Source organism: Kogia breviceps, chromosome 3 (assembly GCF_026419965.1).
Source record: "Kogia breviceps isolate mKogBre1 chromosome 3, mKogBre1 haplotype 1, whole genome shotgun sequence".
In the NCBI taxonomy this organism is placed as follows: domain Eukaryota; kingdom Metazoa; phylum Chordata; class Mammalia; order Artiodactyla; family Physeteridae; genus Kogia; species Kogia breviceps.
The window spans coordinates 110,037,365-110,050,036 of NC_081312.1; the positions used below are offsets into that span (position 1 = coordinate 110,037,365).

At 39.8% G+C, this 12,672-nt stretch overlaps 1 protein-coding gene across 2 annotated transcripts in view; it reads right to left on the reverse strand.

Moving 5' to 3' along the window:
• Positions 1 to 2,714: 2,714 nt before the first annotated feature.
• GABRB3 (gamma-aminobutyric acid type A receptor subunit beta3) overlaps positions 2,715 to 12,672 on the reverse strand; it is a 236,037-nt gene continuing 226,079 nt past the window's right edge. For both annotated transcript variants that reach the window (XM_059056933.2, XM_059056932.2), the window contains exon 9: positions 2,715 to 5,663. In XM_059056933.2, the coding sequence (XP_058912916.1) occupies positions 5,322 to 5,663 (342 nt within the window). In that variant the 3' untranslated portion in view covers positions 2,715 to 5,321. The remainder of the gene's footprint in view (positions 5,664 to 12,672) is intronic.

Sequence of the window (12,672 nt, forward strand, 5' to 3'; positions counted from 1 at the left end):
AAAGAGTTAATCTTCCCTGAAGAATAGTTTTCCCATTCAAAGGAGAGTTGACAATCCCTCTCCTTTAGAAGCTGGTAAGAGAAGTAGGAAAGAATTGTGAAATGTTTACATGGCCCGTGGCAGCCATACAGACCAGGAGCAAGTGGATTCTGGGTGGACCTTGCATTCAGTGAGGCTTTCTTTGTCAACCAAAAGTGGGATGCTTTTAAAAGGAACTTTAAGAAATTTGATCAAAATTCAAAAATCCTTTTTTCTGCAGTTATTGGTAATTTAAACTTGGCATCTGAATGAATAGTGTGGTAGCCTAATGAAGTGAGAAAGGTCCCTACAGTGAAGTTCCAGTCCTAGACAGAGAATTAGTGTGAAATATTTCCATGTCAGGGTCCCAAAGTAGACAAGGGAGGTAAAAAATTTGTCCATAGGTTAAAAAATGAAAGCATGGCATGTAAAGAATTACCAAAGACTTTGTATTATTTTGTTTAGAGTAGGCACATTGGAAGCAAAGCCTCCATGAAAACCTAGCTGGCTGTGGGGCACTTTCTTTTTATATATAGCATATACACATGAGCCAGCAGCATTTCAGGGCCTAGAAATGTGTGTCAATAAAAGTTCTGTCTGGTTTGAGGTGTCTGAGGATCTTCATTCCTTCCTTCATTCATTCACTCACTCACTCACTCAGACATTGCTTGTTACTTTCCCACTGGAGAGGAAACAAGGGAAATTGCCTTTTAGTCCTGAAAAACTAGAGTAGGGACCAACACCACCTGTGCCAGAGCTTATTGGCAGGTTAGTTTCCTGGCCTTTAATATAAAAATAATTCTCTCTGAAAACACTTTTTTGAAGAGAGGAGCAAGGTGGATCTGTGTGTCTAGTTGTCCTTTAATGTTCAGAATAAATCACGACTTTAAAAAAGTGTCATGGCTCAAATTGGTCTCATCCAGTCAGTTTTGAGCTTATTTCTTTTTACTTTCAGCATAATTGAAATGGAAATGTATGACTAAAAATACCTAGAATTAAAATAACCACACTAGTTTGACAATAGATAGACAAGGGAAAAAAAATCAGCCTTCACATTGAAGTCAGTTAGTCCTTTTTTAATAAATTTGAAGTCATTCATCAACAAGTTTCATATTGTATCTATCACTCAGTTTTGCTGTTTTTTTCATGTCAAATAATACCAAAAAAATTACATCAATGTGCTTAAGCAAAATTGGGTTTTAATTGATCTTTACAATGAAATGAAATCAATGAGGGAATTGATCATGACAGCAATCGCCTATTCCTATTAGAATAATCCTGTACTTACCTGGAACACACTCACTGACTCATGAAGTAGAAATATGAGACAAGAATGACAAAATTGTTTCTGGGGCTTGCCCTAGGGAGAGGCATGGTATATGAGTCACTCTCTGGGAGGTTGCTATTTACCCAGGTGTTGGGAATTTCAGGAAAACATGGCACCTTTCAATGCAGTAGAAGAGGTAATAATCAATCCAAGGCACACTAGTTGTGTCCTGGGAAAATTTAATCCACCTGGGAAGCTCTTTGCTCCACGATTCAATGTTGCCCCGACCAATAGCTCATGTAAGGTGAGAGCTGGACTCTATTCCACGAGTAACAAAATATTTCACTGATTGTTCAGTTTTGCTTACATTAAAATGGCCTTAAATATGAACTGGTTTTCAGATGGAGAGCTAAATTAAGAATTATGGGATGGTTTGTCTTTTCAAGCCCGGAGATTCAAAGTTGGACACATCCTCTTTTTTAAAAGACACTATTGTGGGACAAACACCAATGGGATTATCTATGAGATGCTGAAAATGAACATCTCCAGCTGCAGTATGCCTGTGCCCTTAAAACCAGTCCCCACGTGCTTGGCATCACCTCTGAGAGGATGATCTCCTTGGTGAAAATGTTAATCCCATAGCTGGACGGTGAGAAGTGTCTTGATGTCAACGACTGAACGTGTCCAAAGTTCTGGGTGCTGGCATTAGAAACACATGGTACTACACATATACATGGACAGGAACATTATCATGATATACACTGAGGTCACTTAGATCAGAGGAAAACGAGTGGGTCATGGTATAGACAGTGAAACCCCCTACAGTCCTGGAGCTGGTGAACAAGAACAATACTTGTTTTAAAGATTACTCCGTGTTATCCATCTTTCTCTGTCGGGATTTTATGTAGTAGGGCTCTGGGATTGTCTTGAATATACTTATATTTGAATATGGGTAATAAACTCATAACAAGATTCTTCTGTATGCTTTGAGCCCCTGTGAAGCATTTTGGAAAGACAGGGCTATGTAGAAAATCAACTTTTTATTACGTTCAGTTGTTGAGAAAGAGATACCATTAGATTCCAATTTCAACTTTTCTCTCCTTACTCAAGAGGTCTGGACAAGGGTAACAACCACCTCACATTATGCCAGGGGTCCACGTTCAGATTCATCAGTATACCACACTCACTGGCTCCAGGAACTACTGTGCAGTAATGAAAGGGCATCGTAATAGAACAGAGAGCCAACCTCGACTCTCTTCTGGCAGCACAGAGTTCTGCTTCTCAACATTTCTCACAGCTTTTAAAAATGGAGAAGCTATAAAATAATTTTATTAGAAGAAGAGTAATTTTCTTCTAAAATGGAGTAAAGCAAACACATACCCAAGGATCTCAAAAAGGTTTTTTTTTTTTTTTACAGAATATATGTATGTAATTGTGTGTGTGCACGTGTGTGTGTGTAGTTACAAACACTATAGTATAGCTATTATGTTTAACGTCATTGCAGTGTCTACAAAGTTGTGGATCCCAGTCTCGGTGCCAAATGCATATAAAAAGCTCAAAAGCTATTATGACTATACCATGCAAATTTATATCCAGAAAATCTTGGGACGTAGACTGCAGTTCTTCTGAGCCCCATGGGGTCTCTGCTTTTGACAGTTGGGTACCTCAACTATGCATCAAAAACATTTTGAATCACTTTTCTCCCAGAAAGAATTAATGTCACAGTTCTGAATATATAAATTGTACATTTAAATCAACCGTTGACACTTTTGTCCATGTTCATTTGCATTTTGGGGTCCCTCTTCTGCATGTGGAGCTCACTCCTTGAATCACTGATACAGAAGAAGATACCTGAAGTATTGAAAGGGATAAGGTCTTTACAATGTCCTTTTTTTTTTTTTTTTCTTTAACATGTTAACAATGATAAGGCCACTTACAAGGTTTTTCCCAATCTGTTTAACTTTTAGGGTTCCCCCATTGTTACCCATGAAAAAAAAATTGTCAGAAAAAAGCCAAGGAACAAGAAGTCACTGGCTAGTCTCCAGATAAAAGTAAAACCAGAGAGCAGAGGTTGGGAGAAGATGCTGAAGAAGGATAAGAATGAAAGAGGGGAAAGGGTATAAAAATTGGTCACTGCTTCTAGCATGAGACTTTGTGGTCTGTGTATTACCTGATGGTGGGTTTGACCTGTTACAAACTCTTACAAATTAAAGGTTGTCATCAGCCACCAAGGTAATTCAAGTAGTGGTCAGCTCCTGGGGATAGCCCACAGCACATACACCCGCAAGGAGGGTGGTGCCCCTACCAGTGGGGAAAACTGGGGTCAGCTCTGAGAATACTGGGCAAGACTCTGGTCATTGGTTTTGGACAGAACAGAGAGGGTGAGGCATATGTGGCATTTGGGGATAAAGTATTAATTTAGCAGTTCTTTCCTGAATATTTTGCTTTTTTGTTTCTCCAAATGCTTAACTTCACTGTGACATCTGTTTGCACAACTGTAGTCATTTCAGTTTATGGATGCCTGTGATAGAAATATTGTTTACAAAAAATATATCATCTCTTTTTTTTTCTTTAGAAAGATCTCATCTAAATAGTAAGTTAAGGTTGCATCTATGAAACCGGTGCACCTTGTCTTGTTTCTACGAGCTTTAAAAAGTCCAAATACTGATGAGGCTGTGGATCAGAAGGAACCAAAAGTGACTGTGTTTGTTGTCATGTTGCTCTCCTTTGCCTCAAGAGAACGGTCATGGGTCCCTGGGTGATGCATGGTGTGGACTGGTCATGTTCCTGCAGCATCCTAGTTACACTAGGAGTAGTTGGATGTGCTTGTGAAATATGTCAGATATAGAAATAAAGGCATGAGGATGTTTCTTGGTTTCTGAAATTGAACAGAAATGTTTTTGTTTTGATCTTAATTCTAGAGAACAGAAAGTAGTTACATCACAGAAAGAAAATATGACATCGCATGCTGCCATGATAGCGAGCGTAAGAAAGAAAATCTTGGTAAATATACATATATATGCATATTATGCAAATATATTTGATATTAACATACAATGTTATGAGTGATTGATAACTTAAAGACAAGGGGGAAAATCATCCTAGATGGTTTTACCTTAGAGTAACAAATAACCTGAGACGTCTAAGCTTTCCGTTAGATACCAGGCCTAGAAATCCATAAGAGATGTAGAGCACGTGTTCACTGATTAAAATGTCAACTCAACTTTGCCAAAATGTGCTGCCGTGTCCCACATGATGCGGAAGCTGGATCCACTCCAAGTGAGCAGAGAAATACACTGTACAGCAGAGTACTTACAATGAGATGCCATCCATCCCTGATGGGCTTTCAAAAGATGGACGTGCAGACATCAATGTGGGCTCTACCTATGTTTAAGAAACAGGTGAGCGCATACCAGAGGCTCACCCCACCCACGGAACCAGTACAGAAAAAGTCTGCCCCACAAAAACAAATCCCATTACTGAGAAAGCCGAAAAGCCTTCACTTAATAAACTGAAAGAGAGGGTATGAAGTGTGACTGGTTTTAAACTAGCAATACCATTGTATGAGTTTTCGAAGAATAACTAAGTTTCTTTCTGATTTTTAAACTAAAACATCTAACTAATGATAGTAAAAGACACATTTTGGGATGATATTGTGTTTCACGCCCTCATTCTCAAGGCATAATATTTAGACGATGCTTGTCCCTTTCAATTAAAAAAGAAAAAACTATGACTTTCTTTAATATGCATCCTGTGTTAAATTGTCCATAGCTGCAAAATGTATATATGTATGTGTATTTGTTTGACATACACATGGGTACTTACACCTGTGTGTATAAACATATACACATACATCCTCATATACACGTGTATTTTATATATATGCTGAGAAAGTTCACATATATATACAATTGCGTATGTATATATGTGTGTCTGTGTGTGTGTGTCTGTGTGTGTACAGGTATAAAAACTTGACAGGCAGAGTAATATTTCACTCAGTGTTAAATGAAGTCTTTGAAAAATCAAGTACAGTCACTCAGTTAACATAGTACAGCCAGTAAATTAAGTTGAAAAGAGAAAAAGTGAATGGAAACACGATCCGGGACCATCTGTCTATGGCATTCACATCGGTTAGATCAGGGATTTTAATTTTGAGCTGTGAAGACCTCCTCCGTAGATGGGTCTTCTTGTGCGGGATGCTTCTGTCCCCCATGTGTCGCCCATGCCCTTCCCGAGGCATGCTCTGTTTCCTGTACTGGATTCCTGAGTTGTCAAAGGATATTGCTGAATTCCTGGTATCACCAATGCCACCTGTGACCTCATTCATTTCATTGTGAACCTCTAGCGATGTTAACAGAATATTTCCATGAGCATCCACCTAATTGGAAGAAAACACACATTATTAGACAGCTAGCATAGCATGCCAATAAGTCTAATTTCTACATACAAACCCAGGACAGACTTACATCATGCAGTCATGTCACATATAGTATGAGAAATTGCACATCTGTCAAAGCCAGCACTCTATTTTAGTGGAAAGTGTCATTTTGTGGGCTTAACTTCAGGTTAGAGGGGTTTTTTGTTTGTTTGTTTGTTTGTGTGTGTGTGTGTCTGTGGTATGTGGGCCTCTCACCGTTGTGGCCTCTCCCGTTGCGGAGCACAGGCTCTGGGCGTGCAGGCTCAGTGGCCATGGCTTATGGGCCCAGCCACTCCATGGCATGTGGGATCTTCCCGGACCGGGGTATGAACCCGTGTCCCCTGCATCGGCAGGCAGATTCTCAACCACTGCGCCACCAGGGAAGGCCTGGGTTAGAGTTTTGATTTCCTTGATTTAAAAATTCCCATGTAGAAAATTAGATAAAATAAGGGGGCCCTTTTCAAATTGAAATTCCACATTATGGGTACAAGTCCTTATTGAAGACAAGATTAAAGTACAAATGTCTTTCAAGATGTTAACAGGTATTATAACCATTTTTCACAACTATACACTGGATAGAAACTATACTCTCCCATTCTTCTTTGGAAGCCGATTTGTCCCCTTTTCTGATGGTACAAAAATATCCAAATTACCACGAAGAAAGAAATGAGTACTGTGATGAATGGACACACCTGATGACCTTGGTGGATTAGATAAAGACCCCCACCCAAATATGATCTCCTCACTCAATCCTGCTCCTGGCAGGAGACCTCCTTTTCAAGAGCTATATTTAAGATAGGCTAAAGTCCCTTCTTACATTGGAGCCAAACTTTAAAATAACATTTTATTCTGTGCTAAATACAGCTTCAGACCTTTCATGATGACACCAATGGTCCATTTTACTTATTGGTCTGCCACTAAACTTTCATGGAGCATGCCTGAGGCTAGGCCTTAAGGTAGATGTACAGGAGATGAGGTTGGGAGAGAAGACTCCCAACATGAAGAGTAGGGGCCTGTGCAGATCTCTGAATGGTGTTAGGACCACAGGTAGGATGGCCCCAGACATCAAGGTTGTCTAGACACAGGAAGGGCTGCCAACATCCTGGGACCACTCAGGCTCTGGCACAAAGGCACCAAAAAAGACTCAGAGGTTCCCCCCTCCTCTACCATGGTTTGAGAATACCATTCAATTACACTTGGGGAAGGAAAGGTGTGATCATCAGGATGTCACCCCTTTCTCCCAAGACCTTTGAGTATGTTAAGCAAAAGGGACTTTGCAAACATAATTAAGGTCATGGACTTTAAAATAGAGAGAGTAGCCTAGATTATCCAAGTGGACCCAATCTAATCACAAGAGACCTTAAAAGCAAAGAATTTTCTCCAGCTCGAAGCAGAAGAGAACGTCAGAAAGATGTGGCAGAAATTGAAAGCCAGAGGAATTTGAAGCGTGAGGACTGGATTCACCCTTGATTGAGAGAACTTCAGGGAAGGCCTGAGAAGAAAGGGGCAGCCTCTAGGAGAAAAGATGGGCCCTGGCCAACAGCCAGCAAGGCAATGGGGACCTCAGTCCTACAACCACAAGGAAACATGGTACCCACTGAGCTGGCCCCACTATACCCAGACTTCTGACTGACCCAACTGTGGGATAACATTTGGGTGTTGTTTTAAGTGTTAAGTTTGTATGGCTGTAATCAAAACTACTACAGGACAGAAAAGGGAAGATTTCAGAGGGGTGATGAATTTGAACTGGGCCTCAAGAATGAGTAGAAATTTCTCAGGCAAAAAGCCAGAAAAACATACAGACAAAGCCTTGAGGACTGGCTGAAGTGTTTTGAGAAGGGCAAACTAGTTGAGTGGGACTCAAGTCCTGGAGAGAATGGATGCACACGCTCAACTCCTGGCCCATACTCAGCTGGAGATAGAGGAGGTGACTGTCATTCTCTTCCCTGTCATCATCTACCTATCACCTTATCATTACAGGAAAGAAAACCTGGTGGTGAATGGGAAGCAGATGAGAGTCAAGCCATTAAAGGAATTTCACCTTTACCCTTTAGGTAATGAGAAATAAAAGTGATTTCTAAGTGAAATAGTGACACATTTCTGAAACCCAACTTAAGTGGCAGAATAAAGAATAAAAGATGGATTTGAAGGGAGAAAGTGAAGAGACAGGCCCAAGTTGGTGTGCACTGCACTGGTCTCTGTTCCTTGAGGGCAGTCTGGGAGTGAAATGCCAGGAGGTGGTGAGTAACTGCTCCCCACCAGCTGCTGCAACCCATCCCAGTATTTCCTCTAGGCCACGCAGGACACTCAGAGATGCTTCACCACCACCTGGTCATTTCTGCATCTCTGCAGTTAAGAAGGTGGGAAAGGAGTGGAGAGAGAGTTACTCACCTTGCTCCCACCTGGCCTCCCGGCCCTTCCTGAGCTCCCTGAAGAAATACTTGCCATGTGGACTCAGGGTGCAGCAGCTGGCCCATGTTAGCCTGGGTTGGGCTCAGTGTTCATGTGTGATGAGTGAGAAGGGCCAAGGTGGGATGGACTGTGGTCTATGGCCTCCTGAGAATGGAAGACAGCCCACCTGGGGGTGCCGGGAGACACGAATAGACCAAGATAATACCATACATACTAGGGAGAAGGCTTTTCATGGAGACCCATTATTGGGGAAGGAGCAGAGCTCTGCCAGAAGAAAATTAAAGTTTTATTATTGTTTTATTCTAAAATGGAGGTAAAAATTCTAATGGGGCTTGTATCTCAAAAGTACCAGGAATAGTAGACCTTTATAAGGACTTGTGTTCTATATCTGTTCTTTCCACCATCTCTCCCTGGAATGATTGGCAGTAAAATCCTTACAACAAAAAAGTCTATTTTCCTGTTTAGGGGATCAATGAGGCATCCATCCAGTGGTTTGGAGTTGAGTCATGTGGGAGAAGCAGCCCAACAGGTAAATGAAGGTGTGGTTGAAACAGGAGGAGACAGCAAAGGAAAGGCCAGCAAGAGACTGGGCAGTAGCATGTCCTCCGTAGAAACCACCTAGGAACTGGGGGTGTGCTGGGGCCACTGGAAGTCACCACCCTCCCTAAGAAGGGGGTGATCTGGACCTGCTTTGGAAGTTGTGGGCAGTTGGCACTAAGGCAACAAGGAGGTGAGGGTGATGGGTCAGATTAGCTGTCCTTTACTGAGATGCATGGAGGAGTAAGAGAAGGTCCTTGCCCTCAAGGGGTAGAGCAGGTGAGAGCTTCAAATAATCAGCAAATGCATTTTAGAAGGTACTGCCTATTGCCCTTAAAGCACATTTTAAAATACATGCCAACAATTCCATCTATTTTCTAGTTATCAAAAATGCCATATGCAAATTTCTTTTATCAAAATCTAGGGGATTATGATGAATGACTTTGTAGAATAAAATACCAATAAAGGAATGTCTATTCTTAAAGAAGGAAAGGAGTATTTTGTGATATGTTTATTAGGTAGAACTTTGATGGTTTTAATGATGCAGAATTTCACCTGGCTTTAAAGGTATGTTTATATATTTTATATATAGTAGCGTGAAGTAATAACCTATAAGGGAAAAGAATCTGGAAAAAATTCTTATGTATATATACATTCATATATGCATGTATAACTGAATCACTGTACAGTATACCTGAAACTTACACGACATTGTAAATCAACTATACATCAATAAATTTTTTTAAAAAAAGATGTAGTTCTAATTAGAAAAAAAAGGTACATTTATGAACCATCCCCCCCTTCCCACTAGAAGAGTGAGAAAACACGTGGCTTCAGTGGAACCAAACAGATGACAAATACTACTCATTCATGGACACACATTCCCTGAGCCCTTAGCACATCCAGCCCCAGTGTGCACCTTTTGGTAGATGCAAAGAATGGGACGCTGTCTAGGACAGAGGGCACAGTGGCCACATGAAATGTGACCTGCTATCTATTTCCAAAGCATACAGCATGTGCCCTGGAGGTTAGAAGAGGGACAAGACCACGTGCTTGGAGTGGGGATTGTCAGAGGCAGGATGGGAACAAGTGGTAGACAAAATCAGGAAAACATCATAGAGAAGAGCATCTGAGTTAGGTCTTGAAGGAGGGGAAGATGTGGACAAAAAAGATGGATTCTAGGAAGAGGGAATCAAAGGCAAAGAGATAATAAGGTGTATGGTGATTTCAGGAAGCCCACAGGGAGAGTGAAAAAAAACATAAGAAGTAAGGTCAACTGGATGTTGAGTTGATTTTTCAAGATTTAATGACAAATCTGTATGAATCAGTATACTGCCTTCCCTTATCTCTTGTGGCCAGTTTTGTGCATTTGGAAAAGAACTTCGGAGGGTGGGTCTAAGTCTGCACTCTTGGATTCCAGTGAAGGAAACCCACCCTGAGGGAAGTCGAACCCGATATTGTCAATGTTTACAAAGTTGGTGTGCCTGGGTGCTCTGACACCTGTGGCTTCCTCAAAGCTGTTTGAGAACCAATATGGTTGCATCGCTCCATTTCAGAGTGGGGTGAACAGATACAATGGAACAATCATGTCAAAAGGAACTTGAACACATACATGGAATTAATACGAGCTTAGAGTAAATTAGTTTGGCTGCTTTTGACATAGTTTTACATTTGCATAGTTTTCATTTAAACGTGAACCAGTGTGTAGAAAATTTACACTGAAACTACTAGAAGGTATATTTTTTTCTGCAAGAATTAAAGGGTTACTAAAATCTATTAAATCTTAGAAATCAAACATTTAAACAAATATTTCCAGAAGAGATGCTAATCTTTTCCTATCATCTAGAATTTATATCTTAAAACAGATGGGATTGTAAAAATGTCCTGTTTAGAATGACAGTGATGACTTGTAATTTCTGAAGCATTTCATGAATACTACTTATTTTGAGGAGTTTGTCTCATATCTACTATAATTAGATTCATTGATTTCAATGTAGTTTTTCTTCCTGCTCCATAACCTGGACAGGCAGAAACATTCAGAGACGAAAAACATCTCATGTGGAATGTATCCTAGAGGGATTTTCATTTTTTCCAAGAATCTGTCACCACATTGGCACACTGTTGACAGCTCGTTCTCTACTTACCTTCAATCTTCAAAATAAGTAAAATACTCTAGTTTCAGGAAAATAAGGAACTATTTATCATGTGAGAAATGAAATCTTGCTCTTTAGTAAGAGGAATGATGTCAAGCCTGCAGCTCTGATTCCTTGGCAAGACTTTCTGCCACTTCATGAAATTTAAATACCATTTGGTCAACTTGCAAAATATCACAAGGCTTGTAACCATAATACATGCATTACAACCAAAGACTAACTCTTGGGTATAGAAATAACTCAGGAACAAACAGAGGTTAAACACAAATAAATTAAGGTCAGGATTTTCATTGTACCACTGGTCTGAGGAGAAACTAAGTGACTATGTGAACACTGCCACTAAGTTAAAATAGAGTTCAATCACTAAATTTAAGGAAAATCTCATGGTCTGACATTAGGTTCAATAGCGTCATGGTCATGTTGGTGGCCTGCAGAGCCCCTGAGGACACCACCCTGAGATCTCTAACAGGACACAAGCAAAGACAATGACAGTACAAGTCCTTGCTGTCACCCAGTGTCCATCAGTCCAAGGAAAGCTTCAGCCCCCGAGCCTCTTGGCTCCCAACTATGACAGAGGGGCTCCTTGAGGCCATTGCTGGCCACACTGATAAACAATCCCAAGAGATATCACTGAAAATGAATGAGTGAAAAATTATAATTACAAAGGACTCTTGAAACTGTTGGCCTGTGCATAGTGCCATTTCTGTTTTGCATTACTTTTTTTATTTTTTACTTTCTTTTAATTCATTCAGATCATGTGATATGAACTTTTGGGAGGTGCATTTCTACTTTAAAATTATCACTAAATTCTTAGGTGTGGTCAGCAACAATTTTTTAAAATTGAACTATAGTTGATTTACAATGTTTCCATTGTATAGTGAAGTGATTCAGTTTTACATATATATACACATATATATGTATACACATACACTCTTTTCCATTATATGTTATTACAAGTTATTGAATATAGTTCCCTGTGCTATACAGGTTCCTGGTGGTTTATCTATTTTACATATATTAGTGTGTATTTTTTAATACCAAATTCCCGATTTATCCCTTCCCCCACTTTCCCCTTTGGTATCCGTAAGTTTCTTTTCTATGTTTGTGAGTCTATTTCTGTTTTGGAAATAAAATCATTTTATCATCCTTTTTTTTTTTAGATTCCACATATAAATGATATGATATTTGTCTTTCTCTATTTGATTTACTTCACTTAGTATGATACTCTTGGGTCCATCCATGTTGCTGCAAATGGCATTATTTCATTCTTTTTTATGGCTGAGTAATATTGCATTGTATATATGTACCACATCTTTATTCATTCATCTGTCGACGGGCACTTGGGTTGTTTCCATGTTTTGGCCATTGTGAATATAGCTGCTATGAACACTTGGGTGCATGTATCTTTTCGAAATAGAGTTTTCATCTTTTCCAAATATATGCCCAGGAGTGGGATTGCAGAATCATATGGTAACTCTATTTTTTGTTTCTTAAGGAACCTCCATACTGTTCATCATAGTGGCTGTACCAATTTACATTCCCACTAACAGTGTAGGAGGGTTCCCTTTTCTCCACACCCTCTCCAGCATTTGTTGTTTGTAGATTTTTTGATGATGGCCATTCTGACCAGTATGAGGTGATAACTCATAGTTTTGATTTGTGTTTCTCTAATAATTAGTGATGTTGAGCATCTTTTCATGTGCCTGTTTGCCATCTAGTCAGCAATAGCTTTTAATGTTTACCTTTAAGAGCATCAAATATGCATTTAAAACTAGCATACATGCATTTGTATGTATGAGCTGATGTCTATAATTACAGATTTTTTAAAGCCTTAATGCAAAGGCTTTAAGAAAACTGCTGGGAAAACA